The sequence below is a fragment of the Strix aluco genome, chromosome 8 (assembly GCF_031877795.1).
Source record: "Strix aluco isolate bStrAlu1 chromosome 8, bStrAlu1.hap1, whole genome shotgun sequence".
Lineage (NCBI taxonomy): Eukaryota > Metazoa > Chordata > Aves > Strigiformes > Strigidae > Strix > Strix aluco.
The window spans coordinates 27,572,131-27,590,670 of record NC_133938.1 but is presented as its reverse complement, the minus strand read 5'-3'; the positions used below and the strand labels follow the sequence as shown (position 1 = coordinate 27,590,670).

Genomic DNA, 18,540 nt, shown 5'->3' with positions numbered 1-18,540 from the left:
GTACCGGGCCGTGCCATCAGGATGGCGTCTCCGTGACCCAAAGCACACGGAGGATGAGAGCCGAGCTGTTACCGGAGATGGCAAAGGAGCCGGGCAGGCTGTGAGGATGACTTTCCGTCCCCCACCCGCTGCCTGGCAAACCCCGGGGGTGGGATGCGCAGGTTTGCCTGGCGCAGACAGGCAGTGCGGGCGTTTTGGGAAGGTGGGTTGCAGCCCTCCGGAGAAGCCCCACGCGTGGGAGCTCACCGCAACCTGCTTCGGGCGGACGATGCCCAAGCGCCCCCCGCGGCCTCCCCCTGGCCCCGGCCTTCCCCTCGGGACGGGGCTCGCCCTTTCCCACGGGGGCAGCTTGAGCCCCGGGCCCACGCCCCGCCGGGCTGGGGGCGGCCTGCGGGGACCCCCCCACCGCCGCAGGTGGGAAGCGCCGCCCGGGGCGGCCCCGGTCCCGCCCCGCCGCCCGCTCGGCCCCGCCCGGGGGCCCGTCCCGCCGCGGAGGGAGGGAGGGAGGGAGAGAGGGAGGGAGAGAGGGAGGACCGGGGGGAGGGAGGACCGGGCCGGGGCGGGAGCCCGGCCCCGCCCGCGCCCGCCGCGCCGCACCTGAGCGAGCAGCGGCGGCTCCGCGCCGGCCCCGGCCCCGGCCCCCTCCGCCGCCCGCCCATGGCTCGGCCGCTGCCGCTGCTGCTCTGCCTGGCCGCGCTGGGCGCCGGCTGCCGGGCAGGGACCCCCCCCACCGGCACGGCCGGGCCCTCCGCCGAGCCGCTGCAGGACGAAGCGGACAACCAGGAGAACATCCTCTCCCAGGTACTTGTTGGGGAGCGGGGGGTGCTGGGCACCCGCGGGGGGGGGGGGATGCTGGGCACTGCTGGGGTGGTGCTGGGCACCCGCGGGAGGATGCTGGTCAGTGCTGGGGGGATGCTGGGCGCCTCGGAGGTTGCTGGTCAGTGCTGGGGGTATGCTGGGAGCCTCGGAGGGTGCTGGACAGTGCTGGGGGGATGCTGGGCGACTCGGGGGGTGCTGGGTGTACATGCTCGGTGGTGCTGGGTGATGCTGTGCACACACAGCGAGTGCAGCACAGGGAGTTTTATCGGCCGGGGTGCACTGAAGCCCAGCGGGGAGCAGCTCTCAGCTTCCATCCTATCCTTTCCCTGGGGGGACTCAGAAAACGGGGAGTGCCTGGGGAGAGGAATTGGTGGAGCCTCTTTGTGTGCAGAGGGGAGGGATCCAGGCTCTTTCCCTGCCAGTGGGATGCGGTGGAGGTTTCTGTGAGATTTGGCCGATCAGACTGTGTGCTATTATCTGCCCTCGGAAATGGCTAACGTGGATACTATTGGAAACATACCGTCAAAGTTATTTTTGTGCTTGGGCTTTCAGAAGTGCTGTCTGCAAATCTTCGTAAAGGAAATTCCTGGCATTGTATGGGGCTAATCAGAAATACTGTTTCACCACCAGGTTATGCTGCTTATAGGGTGGCTTTCAGCCACCCTTCCAGCACACCCTTACCCTCTTTGCCGGTGCAAAGAAATCTTGCTCAGGGTAGCAGGTGACTTATTGGGTCTACTGGACACGAAGCATTAAAAGACAGTAGGATGGGGTTTGTATTTTAAATTCTCGTATTTAAAACTGAAAGAGGCCAGGTCCATTTTATGCAAAGTGGAATAAAAAATACTCTGTTGGAAGAAGGCAGTTTTTATTCCCCTTGTAGGTAGGGATCAGAAAGTTCTGCAATCCCTAGAAAACTTCTTGGTCAGCAGATTTTGGAAGAGCCGGCCAGTTTCCTCGAGGTTCAGGGTGTCCGAAGTGTCCCTGTTTGGCCCTCACGGTCCAGGGTGTCCTTGTCCCTTGCTGGACAAGCAGAGGATGCCAAGTTTGCTAACAGGCGGTGTGACCTGTGCCCAGCTGTTAGGTGACTACGACAAGGTGAAGGCAGTGTCCGAAGGCTCTGACTGTCGATGCAAATGCCTGGTCAGACCCCTGGGCCGTGGCGCCTGCCAAAGGATTAACGAAGGCGCTTTCAAAGCGGAGGATTTTTACACGGTGGAAACCATCACGTCAGGACCCAGCTGCAAGTGTGCGTGCGTGGCCCCCCCCTCGGCGCTCAATCCTTGCGAGGGGGACTTCAGGCTGAAGAAGCTGCGGGAGGCAGAGAGCAGCGACCTGAAGGTAGGAGAGCGGCTTGAATTTGGGACTCTTTTGGGAGGGGGAGATCTTCTTGAAGCCTTTTCTTTTGGAGCTGTTTCTAAAAAACTTTTTTCCTAAACTTTTTTCCTAAAACATCTCCTAGTTACTTTTATATCTGCATGTTTGATATAAAAATGAAGCTCAGCTTAAGGGGTTGATTTGACCAGCTGCAGTCGATGATTCACTCGATTCATCCCGTGCTGCCTGGGGTCTGCTGTGGCTGCTTGTGCTGGAAGCCCAGGAGGGACCGGGCTGCTCCCTACCCCTTGTCCAGCACTAAGTGTCCCCTGGGATAGCTCTGCTCCGCTCAGCAGCTGCCAGCTCTTTTTCCCATCACAGAGAGGGACTCCCAAGGACCCACATAAAAAGATGTTTTGGCTTCCATGGGCTGAAAGCTGCTGATGCGTCAGTGTGAGGGTGTGTTACACAGCTGGCCGATGGCAGGATGGGTTTTGTTGTTTTAAATGCTGACGCTTCTATGCTATTTAGTATTTTCGCTCTTTAGTAATATGTACCTCTCTTCCAAATTTAACAGTGTTTGTTCGAAGTACTTGTGACTTTTACTGGATGCTTCCTTCTGGTCTAGCAGCTGGCAGCAGATCCTGCTGAGTTTTCCAGTTTGTTACCTCTGTAGGGCAGCAGAAATCCTTCCCAGAGGGCCACTGGCTCGGTCCAGCCCTGGGGAGTCCCCAGAGTAGAAGGCTGAGTGCTGATGGCACTCGTGTGGGTGGTGATGGGACGTACCCCGGGGCAGAGCTGCTAGTCCCAGCTCAGGTGGGAAGGCAGGCCCTGTGCAGGGTGCCGCGGGGCAGCCTGCCGCTGGGGCCACCACGGTGGTTTTGTTCTAATTAATTTGGAGCTCAAGGATGTGTTTCATCTTGTCCGACTGCAGACAGTTAGCAGCTTCTTGTCCAAGCTCCCCTGCAGCTAGGGAAGATAAACAGGCACAGGCAGACAATCCATCATTTTGGGGAAGGAGGAATCCCAGTCTGGAGTTGTTTGGTGGTCCCTCGTCTGCAGGAGAAACCAGGATGTCCCGCTTGGCCTTAGATGAGGAGCTGTGAGGTCTCTGCGGTTAGGGGAGGGGACACCCTCTGAGGGGACAGAGCCACCCCAGTAGCCCCTTGCTGGGAGGCAGGCAGAGCTCCTCCACCCGCAGCTCAGACCTCTCTTGCTGTCCCCTCCGGAGCCGGGCAGCCTCCGGGAGGAGCAGAGCAGTGTGCCTAGCCGTGCCTTGGATCCGCTTGGCTCCGGCTGCCTCTTCCCACCGGGGAGCTGCTCACAGCCAGCTGTGGTGTGAAAGCTTGTCCTCTAGGAACTGGCCCAGGCTCCCCCGCTCATTTCACAAGGATCTGCAGCCAAACGATTTCACAAGGTTTATCCAAATATACGCACGTGGGGTTTTTCTTTGCTGTGAAAGTCAAACCCCAGGAGCTGTGACAAGAGGCTTGCTTTCTCACCGAGCACAGAGCCCCTCCTGGGGTTGGGCTTGCTGGGAACAACCACCTCTCGTAGGAGAAGCTGGGAAGCAGGAGAGGACACGGCTCCAGTTCTTACATGACTCGTGCAGCTCCCACGCTCATCGGTGGGGGGGGGCGGGAGGGCCGGGCCAGGCCACCTCCTTGCTCCTAACAGCCCCAGGGGTTTTACTCTTCTAGCCGGTCTGATGAGCAGCATTCTTGCCCAGGCCAGCAGCGGGAAGCACATAGAGTCGTGCTCTATGTCTGCTGTGTTTTACCAGGCTTTCTTATGCTCTGACTCAAAAGCCCTCACATGTGGGAGAGCTGTGGGAAGTTCCCCAAAATGAGACCCCTCCCTTACGACGGGTAGGCTGGAGGATGTGTCCCTGAGGGAACAGTGAGGAAGGGAGTAGATAAGCCCAGGCAACAGGAACATACCCCTGGGGCTCCCCAACTCAGTCAAATGGCTGAGCTGGGCGTCCCGCTTGAAGGTTTCATTCCTGTGGGTGCTTTTAAGAACATCCCATGGAAATTCGTGGACCATCAGACCATCAAAGTCTGCAGTGGGTGAAGGGAAGGAAACAGCGAGTTGGTGTGTGCATCAGTATGATCTTTCAGAGAGGGTCAACTTGGTGTTGGCAGGGGGTAGCTAAGTCTAAGATCTATTCTTGTGAAATCGCAGCTTGCTGCTCCTCTGCTTGTAGGCACAGTGTGTGTTTTGGGGTCTCGGGTGCAGAGTCCACCTAAGGAGTCTGTTCAGTAAGATTTGGATGGTGGTTAATAAAGTCTGCAACCTTTGTGCACTGATGGAAATTATCCAGCCTGGAGGGAAAGCGCATGTCTCCAGTGGCTGTCTGGCAGGTTGCATTGCATTGTATCGGTCGTCTCTGTCCAGTTCTTGGTGGAAAGTGGATGCACAGCCATAAAACAGTCCTTGTCTCTGCATGCTCCCATTTTATCTGGCCCAAAAAAATCTTTCCTTTGCTGTTAGCTCCACAGGGAGACTGCAGAGGCTGGGGTGGAAACTCAGAGTGCTGCCAGCAGTGCTGCCTGTACTTCTCCCATGTTTATGGAGCTCTGTTGACCAGTTTGTAGCTGCTGGGAGAAAATATCATCTCCTTGTAGTAATTCCCTTGCATTGAAAATACTTCTCAGCCATCAGGGCTGTAAGGTCTGCAGTGCCACGCTGGACATGTGGGACTGGAGGGAGCAGGCGCGTGTGGGAGCCGAGGCAGGGAATGGCCCAGGAGCCCTTCTCACCAACTCGTGCCTTACTCGGTGCTGTCCTCTGTGGAGCGAGTGTCAGGAACCCTACAAAATGCAGAGCAAGGGTAGTGCTGTCTGGATCCCCAGGATCAGTGAGCAAGGGCTGATGCTGGGCAGGACGCGGGGACACAACCCTTCCCACTGCAGGAAGGGGGTGAGTTAAATGCAGGGTGTCTCTGAAATAGGTGGTTGAAGGAGAAGGCAGCATCCCTCCGATAAAGTTGTTCTCCAGGGAAGCAAACTGTTAGCAGGCTGGCACTGAATTTCAGTGGCTTCACTCTTGCATTTGTGAACATTTAAAAATCTTTTAACAAGTTTCTTGTTCCAGGAAAAAAAAGCACAGGATGGCATGAACTCAGAGTCTGATCTATAACTCGCTTTTATTTGAGCTGCTGTTCTCTTGTTGCCTCTTTTGCTGCCAGTCACATCACTGGTGGAGTAGCTAAGCCTCTGGGCTTGTGGGAGAGCCTGCCTAGAGCTGGCAAGGAGGGCAGTGCTTCTCCTTGCTCTGCTTACTAATCCCCAGCACCCAAAACATGCTCCTGAAGCTCTGTGGAGGTGGCGTGCATTGCTCTGCATGCTGTGCTCTGACCATGGCAGCAATGCAGCAGGGCTGTGTAAGGAAAAACCTGCTTTTTAATAAACTGCTTGCACCCAGATGCGTGCACTGCCCTTGACTTTCAGCTGTAGAAACCACACAGAGTACTTTATAGCCAGTGCCTCTGACTGATGGTGTGCTTCCTTTGCCTTGCAGCTGTCCTCCATCGTCGAGATGCTGGAAAGTGCCTTTTATGGCTTAGACCTTCTGAAGCTGCACTCAGTCACAACCAAGCTGGTGGGTCGGGTGGAAAAGCTTGAGGAGGTAAGAGGAGTCCTGCTGTCCTTCAGAGTTGTTGCCTTCCGTGGGACTTGCCTCAGATCAGGTTCTTGGTACCTTTGGTGCATTCAGAGCCTTGTTCCTTTTGTAAGAAATGTTAATTAACTATTTGGCTGAAACTAAACTAGACTGGACTAGACTGTCCAAACTAGACCAGACTAGACTCCACTGTTTCTCATGGGCCATGCCCAGTGCAGCACCGCCCTGTCAGCCTCCCCTGATCCTCTCCAGTTCCCCCCATCCCTTGTGGCCCAAACTGGGTGCGAGATCCCAGCTGTGGCCTCACCAGGACCAGGATCTCCTTGGAGTCAGAAGGGCCTGCTGTTAAGTTTTTCCTCTCTCAGTTTTGCATCTGTGCTGGTGTGATACTTGCTCTCAACAGGGTGCTTTTGTGCTGTCTGATGTGGGGGCAAGAAGTTCGGGACTGGTGCTGGGGTACATCCACCAGAACTGCTGGTAGCCAAGGAGGTCAGATTCCTCAAGGACCGAGTTACATCTTGGCCTGTCTTAAAAAAGAGCTGAACCCCTCAACACTGCTAAAAAGATGAAGTACCTTCCATTTTTTTTAGAGCAGACTTCCCGTGAAATAATTTTTACATCCATACTGTTTAATATTTCTTTGGCTAGCACAGCGTAGGGTTTGCAGTTTGTTAAGCTGTGCTCAGCTATGTAGCAACAGGTTGCCAGATTAAATACTGGAGTTTTCTCCCGTGGTCCATATCTGGGACAGTAATTCCACATTCTTGTCGGAATGGAGCAGTCCTGTTTGTCTGCAGCCAGGAGCTGAGAGGCAATGATTTATAAAGCCAAAATTCCACTTGCAAAGTGTTTTGGGAAGGCACGGCGTGCTCCATCCCGGGGTCAGGAAGGAGACAGCCGAGAGGAGCACCCTTGCCTGGGCAGCTCTGGTTTTCCAAGCATGGTGATTGACCCAAAAGGGGGAAAAGGGGTTTTGAGGTCTAAAAATAACAAAGAACCAATGTTTTTGTTTGCAATCCCACCCTCTTCCTGTGGTTTAGCGTAGTTCTTACTTCGGTTTGCTGCCCAGTCTCTGTTAATTAGGGGGAAGGAGTGAGGGAAGCAGGAGCTGTGCCGCCAGCCCCATGCCGCGTATCCCCGTTGGGGACCTTCACCACCGCGGCACCGGTAGCCACAGGTCTGGCAGTGGGGTGAGCCCTGTCCCACAGCATGGCGAGCTGGGTTTGCCCAGAGCAGGGGAAGCTATGGTGAACACAAAGGGCCCCACCAGGACAGACCGATGGTCTATTGCTATTTAACATCCACAGTTAGCTGCATCAGGGATGATGGAGGGGACAAGCCTTTTTTTGTATCATTTACGGATCTGTGGTCCACGAATTTGTCTTGCCCTCAAACTAGTTGACTGGGCGGTGTTGTTAGACATTGTCAACTTTAAAGGGGTCTGGCCAGTGACACAGCCCATCAGGCCAGTGAGGGGGCAGTGCGGGTTCCTCAAAGACCTTGCTGATGGTCGAGTCAGAGGCTGAGGTAAGGTATGCATTAGGAGTTGGGGTGTTGACAAATGACACAAGTGATTACTTCATGTGTGGGTACCACTGCGCTTGGGTACCAAAGTGGCCCTGCCTCCCAGCCCGTTCCTGCACAGGGGGTCCAGTGCAAGTGGCACTGGTGGCACTTCTCTGTCTGGGCATGGGGCTGACCTTGCAGCGTGGCTGCTCTGCTCACAGCCTGTCGCAGTGAGGCGGATGGGCAGAAGTAGTCTGGTCTGGCTGAAGTAGTTTGGCCAGAGATGGAGCACTGAAGGTGTAGGAGGGAGGAATTCACAGATTTGGGTCTTTAATTTCCCAGAAGTGGGGCTGTAGGATCATGTAACAAGCAGCTGAAGCTGCCTGCAGGCACTCAGACAGGATGAGGAGGGACAGGAGAGGTCTGGGTTAGGTGGAGATTCCCCAGTGCCACTGGGGCAGGGCAGAGCTGGTGCAGGCAGCGCAGGCAGCAGGTGTGAAATGCTTCCTGCTGCTGGCTTAACACGTAAATTCCTGTTGAGAGGAGGAGGAGGATCACACCCTGCATTGGCCGTGGGATCTGATACAACGGACAGCTGAGATGCTGAACAAGAGCCTGGCATGGCTTCAAAGCATCGGCCTCCCAGGCGGGTGTGCTTTTGGCAGCTGCTCCCCAGTGAAGCAGCTGAGTGACCTCAAGCAGCATCACAGGCCAGGCTTTGGTGGTGCTTCCCCGCTCAAGGGGAGGCAGATTTTATCCCTAAGCATGTCATAAACCAGACATTCCACAGAATAGTGATAAGGGCACAAGGCTTTCAGAATCAGTTATGCTCCCAAAAGGAGGACAGTGTCCATTCTGCTGCTGCTGCACTGCTCCTAGGAGAGCATCATGAGATCCCCTGTTCCTTTTCTTATTGCAGCAAAATGTTTGCTGAAAAATCCCCGCGTTATTGGACTCGGCATCAAAATTGCATGATAAATCTGTGACTCACGATTCCTGGGTAAAGACTGGGCATTCAGATGCCCATGGAGGGGGCTGGGGGGTTAATTGAGCTCAGGGTTGTATCAAGAAGGTATCACAAATTGTTTCCAGTATAACAAGGTATTTTACACAAATGGTGTCGGTCAAGGGAATGAACCCCCAAATACTTCGTCCACACAGCTAGCGCCTTCTCTAGCAAGGCAGCTTCTCTGCTTTGTCTTTAGCTTGCAGCTGTTGCATCAGCTGGCAATTTTGAGGTCACAGATGGAGGTCATGGTGGGTTTTAGGAGAAATTAATGGCAGGACAGATTGAAAATGAAGGATTGGGGAAACCGCCCCCAGTCTCTGATTGATGTGCCATCTATTCAAAGCAGTTGCCATTTAAGATGTGAAAGATCAAGGACTGATGAGCAGAGACTGCAACAACCCCTTGGAGACAAGGTGTGCCTACGGTTGGGGGACTGAGAAGGGCAAAGGGGTTTGCCTGCCCTGGGCTGTCTGACAAGCTGCAGACAGCCCCAGCTCCCTCCTGGTCTGGGGTAGCTCTCTGAGGGTCACTGGCTCTCTTCCTCTCCCCAAATTCTCCCTGTCTTCTGCAGGAGCAGAGGGTGGTGGGGAGGAGCAGTCCCTGAGTGTGGGTGCTACGTGGTTGGGCAGCAGGGCAGGACCAGAACAGAAACCAGACAAGTGGGATGGCGACCTCAAGTACTTGCCTTGGTGGTCAGGCAGGCAGCGGCCAGTGGGATTAATAAATGGGAGATGAACTTGATGCTATAGGCAAATGACGTGAAGCTGGAACTTTAGATATTTTAGCTTGTCTTTTCCTCTTCCTTCTATGAGCCAGTGAGCGTGGCTGAAGATGGGTGTTGAAGAACCTCAAGGCCACTCTCCCGCTCTATGGGTCCCCATGCCAAAGAGTGGATCTGGGATGTGCACACCAGGGATGGAGTTTCTGGATCCCACTGGGTTCAGGGGCACCTTCTTAGAGGCTGAAGTGCACAGCTCCACAGAGAAGCCCAGGATGGGAGCATTGAGCTCGCTGGCTCCTGGGCTGTGGTTTGGGGGCTGTAGAGCATCCCTTGTCTTTACATGGGGTAAAGTCTCCTCTCTTGCTTTTCTAGGGCATGTCCAGGAACTTTACTCAGAAGGGCTACCAGACAGGAGCCAATGTAGCGGAGGGTCCGCAGGATCCCCACCGCAGGGACAGGGAGAACTGCTCCAGCCTCATCACCAACAGCCTTGCCGACATTGAGAGCTCGCTGCAGCGGGATGCCGAGGCTGCCTACACGCACGCAGAGGTATGACCGCCCAGGCGGGTTGCAGGGCTCGAGGTCACTGCTGCTGTGTAAGCCAGCCCGGAGAGTATCACCTGGATGTGGCCCCCAGCAGGCCATCGGCCTGGGGTTATTTTCTTCTAGGCTCGGCCGACCCCGTTTCTGTGCCTCCAGCTCCAGCCTGCTTGTCTCGGCACGGCCCAGCTGCTGCCGGGACGTAGGAGGGACCAGGAGCAGGCTGCTCCCTGGGCCTCCCCCCTTCCCGTGCGGTTGTTGGTTTTCAAGGTCAGCATCGGCCGTGCTGCTTGGAAAGAGTGATGTCATTGCGGGGCCGGCTGGGAAGCGCTGGGAAACTCAGAGCCTTTGATTAGCAGGGCTTGGAGGGGGGACAGCCTGTCGCCCTCCCTCCCAGGCAATTACCCCTCCCCAGCCAGCCCCTGTGCCTGGCAGGCTCCAGGCAGAGGCTTGGGCATCCTGCTGGTTCTGGCGCCCAGCCCCAGGCTGCTGGGATCCCTGCCGGGTCTGCCCAGTGAGGACGTCCTCTGCCTGGGGCAGTGGTTCCTGTGCAGCCCCAGAGAGGGGTGAGAGGGCTGTTTTAGGAAAAGGCCTGCCCAGGGTGTCCTGACCCCCTTGCTGCTTTGGTGGTGCAATCTAGGGTGGCCTTGTGCTGCTTTGATCCATGCTGGGTGACTCCTGGACCATCCTGCCTTCACCCCAGGGTCCCCTTTGCCAGGCAAAAGGATGTGTCTGGGGAAGGGAAAGAGTTGCTGTATCATTTCCAGCTCCAAACAGGGGTGCTCAGCTCCTGGGGGTGAGGACAGCCTGCACATGGCCCCCCCCAGCACCGAGAGCAGGCATTGGAGGTTCTACACAGAGCTGGGCTCCCCAGGCCCTGGCCGGCAGAAGGGTGGGCTCCCACGCATGCACTGTGGGTTGGCGGGTGGGCAAATGACCCTGACTGTGACGTGCCGGTGTGCTCTGCTCCAGGGAGAGCTGTGCCCCGTGGCAGAGGGTGTCCGGCAGTGCTCCCTGCTCCCCGGGCCGTAACCTGAGCAGAGGCTCCGTTGCCCGCTGGAGAGGAGCCAGCCCTGGCCAGGCAGGAGAGCAAAGCACAGGGCTTTTATTACCCCGAGTGACCTCATTTCCCAGTGTTCCCCTTTTCTTGCTGTTAATTGCAGCAGGGCTGCAAAAGAACCCTGGGCCTGTCTTCTCAGCCAAATGGGCACCGCTTCAACCTTTGGGCTGTCTTTCCGATTTCCTTTAATGAGATGAAATCCTTCAGGCATGAGCTGCGGCAGCTGGTGGCTGCCTCAGTGTGGGGTTCCCAGTCCCTGCCTCGGGGGGGTTCCCGGTCCTGCTGGGAAGGTGCCTTCAGCTTCTGCTCTGCCAAAGCTCCATGCATGTTGCACGCTCTACAGATCAGCTGCTGGCACCGGTCCCTGGCATGCAAGGGGGTGTCCAGTGTGGCAGTGAGGGGTGTGCCCTGCTAGCGCTGCCCTGGGGTCCCCCCGCTCTGCCCGCACATCCTGCATCCCACAGCCTCTGCCTTAGTGAGCACCAAGTCCCGGGTTTGCAGTGTGGCACCAAGGTCAGGCGGAGGCAACGCTGGTCTGCCACCCACGCTGTCTCCTGGAGGGTTTCCCACAGCAGAAGGGATGGAGGGTGACCCTGAGAAAGGAGGAAGGACAGAGCATCCTACCCAACACTCAGCTGGCCAGCCTGACCTGCCCTGTCCCCCCAAAACATGGCTGCCCTGGCCTATCCTGTAACAACCCCCTACATCTCTTCCAGGGCAAATACGAAGAAAGATTCCTGAAAGATGAAACCATCTCCCAGCAGATCAACTCTGTTGAGTCCCTCCCGGAGCTGCACCTCTCTCTGGAGGATGAGAAGCCCAAGCAGCTCTTGCAGAGGAAGCTGCGCGTTAGGAGCCGGCCTCCTTCCAAGCCCACCATCATCCGAGGGGTCACCTACTACAAAGCTCAGTCCACCGAGTCAGAGAACGACATCGAGGAGCAACGTGAGTTGGGTTTGCAGCCGTGTCTGGTGGGATGGCTGGCTGCATTCCGTAGCAAAGTCAGCATCTGCCTCTGAGTCCTGCCTTGTCCCCCAGGAATGTGTGGGCAAAGCGCATGGGGTCACCATGGAGAAGGGGGCTTGGAGGTAGGAGGAGGTGGGACGATGGGTACCTCACCGCTGGAAGCAGCGAGGCAGCATCCAGCCTTTGAGCCCTGTGTGGGGGAGCAGTACAGTGCTGTTCCACAGAAAATCCCTGGTAGCTAAGGAAATGGGTCACTGCTACGGTTTAAAGCACCCAGCATCAACACCTTTCCAGAAAGTAAATGCAAGTTTATAACGTATGTTAGTCCTGCAGATCCTCCTGCCTGATGGCATCCGGGGAGATTTGTGCAGTGCTCGGGGTGGTGGGAGGCAGCTCAGGGCTGCCGCTGGCTGCTCTGCAGCCCACAGCTCCGGCCACGTGGAGAGCCGGGGGTCGAGCCCCGGACCCGGCAGCACGGGCAAATAAGGCAAGTGCCCTTTTTCTGCAAAGCCAGCTCAGCAGCAAGGCTGGCCAGCACAGCCGTGTGTAGGTTCGTGAGATCCCTAAGATAAGGAGGAGCAAAGGGCACCCGTGGTGGCCGGGGAGCCCTCGTGGCCCCTGTGCCCCAGGTGAGGCACCCGCTTTGGCAGCCCGGGTTAGGTGGGGGGGTGGGATCTGGCTGGACGCTGCATCTGTGTCTCCAACCTGCCCCATCTCTGGGAGCTGGCAGGATGGAATCGCTCTCCCTCACCTCCTGCTCTGCCCGGCCTCAGGTGGTGGACGTGGTTGTGCTGGGGTGTCGCTGACCCCCTAACGTGGGCACCGTCAGCCCCTGCAGTTCACACAGCCCTTCTCCGGCTGGAAATTAAGAGGGAAAACCGGTGGATTTAGTACAAGGCAGCCTGGGGAAATGGGCAGAGGAGCTAGAGCAGTGGGGTGAGCGCGGAGGGACTGCCGGGGAGCTGCTCCCACTCGCTGTGGGGCTGATGCCCGTTGCCTGTGTTTGGCAGCGGATGAGCTGTTCAGTGGGGACAACACGGTGGACCTGCTGATCGAGGACCAGCTCCTGAGGCCCAGCAGCAGGGCAGGTGAGGGCGTGAGGAAGCCCTCGCCGGTGGGATGGCCACCCACCCCTGGCAGCGACCCCACCACCCCGCCAGCCGCTGACACTGCTGCGACAGCCACTGTACCCCTGTCCCCTGCCACATCCGTGGGGCCCACACCAGACCCCACCGCTGTGAGCCGGCTGACCCCCACCCCAGAGACCATGACTGCCCCAGTGGGGCTGGCAGAGGAGGGGACCCCGCAGCTACTGGCAGCCTTGGCCAGCACAGTGGTGGCCACAGCCACAGAGAGCTTGCCTACACCCGCCACCACTGTCCCCAGCCCTGCTGTGGCCACCACTGCTGGGACCTCAAAGGATGTGGGGACAAGCCCTGTCCTGGATAGCAGCCCAGAAGCTTGGGGACAGGTGAGCACCCCTGCGACGCCAGTCAGCCCCACCATTCCTGCCACCCCAAAGCAGGTCCTGGAGGAGGAGGACATCAGGAACATCATTGGTGAGTGCCTGTGGGTCCTGCACTGATCCAGCTGTGCGCATGGGGTCCGGCCTGTGCCCACAGCATGTCCTGCTAAATCCAGCACACCTGGATTTGATCATGGGTGGGAGGTGTCATAGAGACAGTGACTGGACAGCACTTACTGGGGTGCCAGGTTTACTTGCTTGTTAACTCTGGAATCTACTGTAGTCTTCTCCCAGTTTGAGGAGCTGGGCAGGGCAGAAGGAGGCATCCCTAGAGATGGACCCGAGACAGGCAGCAGCCTCAGCTGGGGCAGGGACATGGCTGAGGCTGTGGGGAGCTCTTTGCAGGATCTGGCCAGCACTGCTGGGTCTCGTGAGACTGAGCCCAGGCTGAGGCAGTGGGGGTACCTGCGGGGTGGGCAAGGGGCTGGAGGGGGGTGATGCCCACAGACCCCCAGCAGGAGCAGGGAGAGTGTGGCCACCCTGCCTTGGGGCTCATGAGCCTTTTTCTGCCTGCACAGGGCGCTGCAAGGACACGCTGTCCACCATCTCGGGGCCCACCACCCAGAACACCTATGGGCGCAACGAGGGGGCCTGGATGAAGGACCCCCTGGCACGGGAGGAACGGATCTACGTCACCAACTACTACTACGGGAACACACTGGTGGAGTTCAGGAACCTCGACAACTTCAAGCAAGGTGGGCTTGCGCCATCCCTGATGCTGCGCTGGCCACCGCTCGGCTGGTCCAAGTAGCGTCCCCGTTCCCTGGGATGCTGCACTGCGAGGGGAAGCTCTGCCCAGGGACCCTCCCCTCTTGGGTGTCAGTACCTGGTGTGTGGGGCTCAGAGCACAGGGCAGGTCAGGCTGCTCATGGTGGCTCTGGACTTGCTTGTCACCATGCCAGGCTGTGGCTGGGGGCAGAGGGTGGTGGCAGTGGGGCCACCAACCCCAAAGCAAAGGGAGGGTCTTGCCAGAAACGTGTCTCTGCCCTGCAGGTCGCTGGAGCAACTCCTACAAGCTCCCGTACAGCTGGATTGGGACAGGGCATGTTGTCTACAATGGCTCTTTCTACTACAACCGGGCCTTCACGCGCAACATCATCAAATACGACCTGAAGCAGCGGTTTGTGGCTGCCTGGGCCATGCTGCATGACGTGGCCTATGAGGAGTCCACCCCGTGGCGGTGGCGAGGCCACTCAGACGTGGACTTTGCCGTGGATGAGAACGGCCTGTGGGTCATCTACCCGGCCATCAGCTATGAGGGCTTCAACCAGGAGGTGATCGTGCTGAGCAAGCTGAACGCGGCTGACCTCAGCACCCAGAAGGAGACCACATGGCGGACGGGGCTGCGGAAGAACTTCTACGGGAACTGCTTTGTCATCTGTGGAGTCCTGTATGCGGTTGACAGCTACAATAAAAGGAACGCCAACATATCCTACGCCTTTGACACGCACACCAACACGCAGATCATCCCCCGGCTGCTGTTTGAGAACGAGTATGCTTACACCACGCAGATAGACTATAACCCCAAGGACCGCCTGCTCTACGCCTGGGACAATGGCCACCAAGTCACCTACCACGTCATCTTTGCCTACTGAGACACCCTGCCGTAGCAGGACACTGTGAGCCAGAGGCCACCAGCACCTTTTATTATTATTTTTATTATTATTGTTATTTTGTACAAATCTAAGAGTAAATGATGGGTTTTGTTTCAAGCTGTTTTTTATGGTGGATTGTAGATCGATCCCCAGGCCAGAACCACCCCCTTCATCTTTGCTGTAACCTTGCTTCTGATTTTCTTTCCTGCGGGGAGGAGGCCCTCCTTCAGAAGGGCAGACCGAGCTCTCCTGCCCGGGCAGGAGGATGTGACCCAGACACGGTCCTCCTGACGCGGTTTTTAACTAAAGGTGATCAGCAAGATCCCCAGAACCAGTGTGAAGCTGGTCTTTCTGCTGCAGGCACCAGTTCCCAGCGGGATGCTGATGTCTGTCTGTCCTCGTGGAGGACGTGCATGTCCCACAGGAATGTCCTGTCTCTCTTGACCATCTTCCCAGCTGATGGCCAGCAGGCCCTTTGGAGATCCTGCTGTACAATGGGGCTGCAGCGCTGCTCTGGCAGCCCCTGGTGCTGGCACTTATGCCGAGGACTGTCCCCTCCGGCCGGGGCTCTGCCCTTTGCAACCTGGGGGCACCCTGAGCTCTGACTCAGTCTGGAGCGAGCTGGCGGCGGGAGGGGTACACTGTAAATACCTGTAGATGGCTTTTGTTTGTTCATTTTTGTAACCCAAAATAGTCCCCTTTGGCAGTTGCCGGGCAAAGGCTCTGCTCGGCCGGGTGCTGGGCTGCCTGTGTGGGGAGGTGCGGGGCTGGGGGAGCCCTCGCTCCCCATCCCACTGCCGCTCCGTCTCCCGCAGGGTCTTGGCCTATGTGCCCTCTCAGGGCCCTGCTCACCTCTGTCCTGGCTGTTGGCCCTCGGGGGCCCCTCAAAGAAGTACAGCCCCTGCTCTTCTGCCCGGCAGCATCTTGTATTTACCTGCTGTCAACAATAAAAGATAAGTACCTTTGCAGCTGTTCGGGGCTTTCTTTGGGCCTGGTTCACCCTCTGGGTGCGTGGAAAGGCACCATGTTTTTTTGGGTGGGTTTTGGTTGGTTTGAGGAGGGCCAGTTTACACACCAAGTGGCAGCAAAGCATGCTGGCTGGAGGGGACCTGAGAAGAGCTTGGCTCTGCCCTGCCTGCAGTTGCCCTCAGGTCACCAGGGGCTGTGATGAGACCTCCCCCATGGCCCCCTCTTCCCCAGGCTCTGGGTCAGCAGGTCATGCAGGGTACCCCCTCCCCAAGAGGGGGGGGTTCTGGCTGCATGGGCTGGGGGTAGTGCCAACATGGGGCCCAGCAGAGCCTCACTGCAGCCAAGAGACAGCAGAGATGACACTGGCCTTCTAGGCATTTGCTGAAGTAAAACAGTATCAACAAGCAAAATAATAATAAATAAAAGAACCATTTTATTGCCTTCAGTGCTAGGGACACAGAGAACAGAACTACACCCGAGGAGAGGTGCTCTCCACCACCGGAGCCCACAGGTGCTGGCTGAGGACGTGGTGCCGCAGCACTCCCCGAGCCCCCGGCCCCCCACAGCAGCCCCTTCTGACGTGCTGGGCAGCGCCAAGCCCAGCCACCACCGCCGGGTCCCCTCCCCAGCTCCCCGGCAGCAAACACCCCCAGAGCAGCCGGCCACCCCTGCCCCGGGGCTGCGGGGGAGCTGCGTGCCGCTGGCTGGGGCACCGCCGGGGTTTTTATTTTTGACTATTGTGTGAGCTGGCCCACGGTCAGGTGGGGCCGGGGCCAGGAAAACGAACTGGTGCAAGGAGCGCAGCCAAAGCCCTCGCCGAGCCCGGCCGCTTCCCAGCAGCGTGAGCGCCGAGGGGACGGGGGGCCTGTGCAGCTCGCGCTGACTACGTGGCAAAGGGCAAAGCTTTTCCATAGTGTTGCAAGGCACATACTTTACAGGGGTGTATTGCTCCTCACACTCCTCCTGGCCTCTCCCGAGCTGTTTGTTTGTCTTGCTGCAGGATCAACCTTTATTTCCTAACAGCCACACATACAAATAATAATAATAAAAAAACACATCAGTCAGTCAGTGGTTCAGACAATGAAGGAAAGGCAGTTGGCTGGCAAACTAAAGCCCATCATCTTCTGAGCTAACTGCAAAGGGGAAAAAAAAATAATGTAACATGCTGAAGTCATTATGAAAGGCCAACGCTCTGCTGGCGTCTCATCCCAGCTGAGCACTGCAGTGCACCGCGTGCTGGAGCCCCTCGGCCCAGCTCTGGCCCAGGGCTTGGCTGACAAACTTGGGAGCAGTTACTGGAGCTCTGCAGCGGGCTTTGTAATGGCACTAGGCGCCCGCGGCAAGAGCCATGTCTAGTAGCTTGGTGCTGGGGGGCAAACAGCTCGCTCCCCTGCTTCATGATGGGCGGCTGCCAGTGCTGGCAAGGCAGAGAAGGGGTGGGGGGGTGTGGTGTGGGTGTGAGTGTCTGTGTGCGTGTGTTTGTGTTTCAGGAGGAAGGTGCTGTGGCTGTGTCCCACTGAACTGAAGCAGCTCTTCTGCCCTGGCAGGGCTAGTGCTGCTCCACAGGCTGTTAACTGTGAAAAACATTAAATACCAGAAAAAAAACCCAACAAAACCCAAAACAAATACAGAGGGGGGGAGGAAAGAACAGCAGTACAATCTTTAGAAACACATGTGCTGCACTAAATCACAACACTTGGGCCAAGCCCCAGCCCTTTGCCATGTGGCCACGTGGGCCGGGAAGAGAGCAGCAGTGTGTGGGTGCATGCACGCTGGTACGGGGGGGCTGCGTGTGTACTGACACTGCCTGGGGGGGCACCCAGGGGTCCAACCACGGGACTCCCCTGGCAGGGTGACCCCTGGGAGCAGGGCCACGCTTCGTGGAAGTGAGGGTCGTTCTGCTTGTAGTGCTTTGGCTGTATGTGTGGGTTCCCACCACCCCGCTGGGGCTGGGCTGCCCCGCAGCACCGCTGCAACCTTGGGCAACAGCTCACCGCTGCCCGGCAAGGCGGCTGCAGGGGCAGGGACTTGGGGCTGACGTGTGGGTGTGCATGGGCGTGACAAGGAGCCAGGCCCAGCACAGCCACTCTGGCAGAGGAGGGATGCTCCTGCTCCTGGGGCGCAGGGCCAGGGCTGGGGTGGCGGGCCCGGCGTGGGGTGCAGGGCTGTGACTCCCCTGCACCCGCAGCTGGGAGCTGGACGCTGCTCCTCCCGGCTGCCCCCCGCACGCTGCAGGGAGGGAAGCCTGCTCTCAAGCAACAGTGTCTCTGGGCAGGACCTCAGCGCTCGGCACCCCACCTCAGGTTTAACAGGGACGAAAACAAAACAAAACAAACCAAAAAAAAAAACAACCCACAATTTTGGACAGTGCATAAGTAGCAAGGACGGCCCATGTGCCCCCTGGGCACTAGCTGCTGATGCTGACCCCAGGACTGTGGCAGCGCGCCTCACCCACACCCCTGGCACCAGGCATCGCACAGGGCATGGCCCCCCAGCTGTATAACCACTGGCAGGGTGCAGCCGTTGGGTAGGGTCAGGCACAGGAACGGGCTAAGCGGGGGCTGCCCTTGCTGTGCCTTCCTGGAGCCTCAGGGCCCTGCCAGCGAAGAGGCGCAGTCTGGCAGCAGACCTGCTGCATGCCGGGCGCATGGGCCGTGCCCCTGCGCTGCAGGAGCTACTGCAGGGATTTGACAATAGCCCGCAGGGCATGGGGTGTCTCTGGGACGGAGGGAGACGCGCTGTAGAAGGTGTCGGTGTGATTCCTGCGCTGCTCTCGGAGGTACGGAGGGACAGAGGAACTTTTGATGTGGAGGATCCTGGTGTCCATCACTTCGCAGTCGATCTGCATCATCACCTCGTAGTCCTGCCCATTGATCACATTCTCTGCAA

General features: G+C 57.8%; 2 protein-coding genes across 3 annotated transcripts in view; one reads left to right on the top strand and one right to left on the bottom strand.

The window, feature by feature from the left end:
- The first annotated feature begins 592 nt into the window (after positions 1–592).
- Positions 593–15,649, top strand: OLFML2B (olfactomedin like 2B). Its single transcript, XM_074832791.1, has 8 exons — positions 593–801; positions 1,897–2,160; positions 5,659–5,766; positions 9,369–9,545; positions 11,313–11,541; positions 12,573–13,121; positions 13,606–13,782; positions 14,081–15,649. Exons 1-8 carry the CDS (start codon positions 658–660, stop codon positions 14,680–14,682), a joined length of 2,250 nt encoding a protein of 749 aa, XP_074688892.1. The 5' UTR covers positions 593–657; the 3' UTR covers positions 14,683–15,649.
- A 412-nt stretch (positions 15,650–16,061) lies between these two features.
- ATF6 (activating transcription factor 6) overlaps positions 16,062–18,540 on the bottom strand; it is an 82,531-nt gene continuing 80,052 nt past the window's right edge. For both annotated transcript variants that reach the window (XM_074832786.1, XM_074832787.1), the window contains exon 16: positions 16,062–18,534. In XM_074832786.1, the coding sequence (XP_074688887.1) occupies positions 18,326–18,534 (209 nt within the window). In that variant the 3' untranslated portion in view covers positions 16,062–18,325. The remainder of the gene's footprint in view (positions 18,535–18,540) is intronic.

Excerpts from the sequence above, each read along its gene's own strand:
- OLFML2B (XM_074832791.1), top strand. The coding sequence starts at position 658 with ATGGCTCGGCCGCTGCCGCTGCTGCTCTGCCTGGCCGCGCTGGGCGCC. Across the intron at positions 11,542-12,572 it reads GAACGACATCGAGGAGCAAC|CGGATGAGCTGTTCAGTGGG; the intron begins GTGAGTTGGGTT and ends TGTGTTTGGCAG. Across the intron at positions 13,122-13,605 it reads GGACATCAGGAACATCATTG|GGCGCTGCAAGGACACGCTG; the intron begins GTGAGTGCCTGT and ends CTGCCTGCACAG.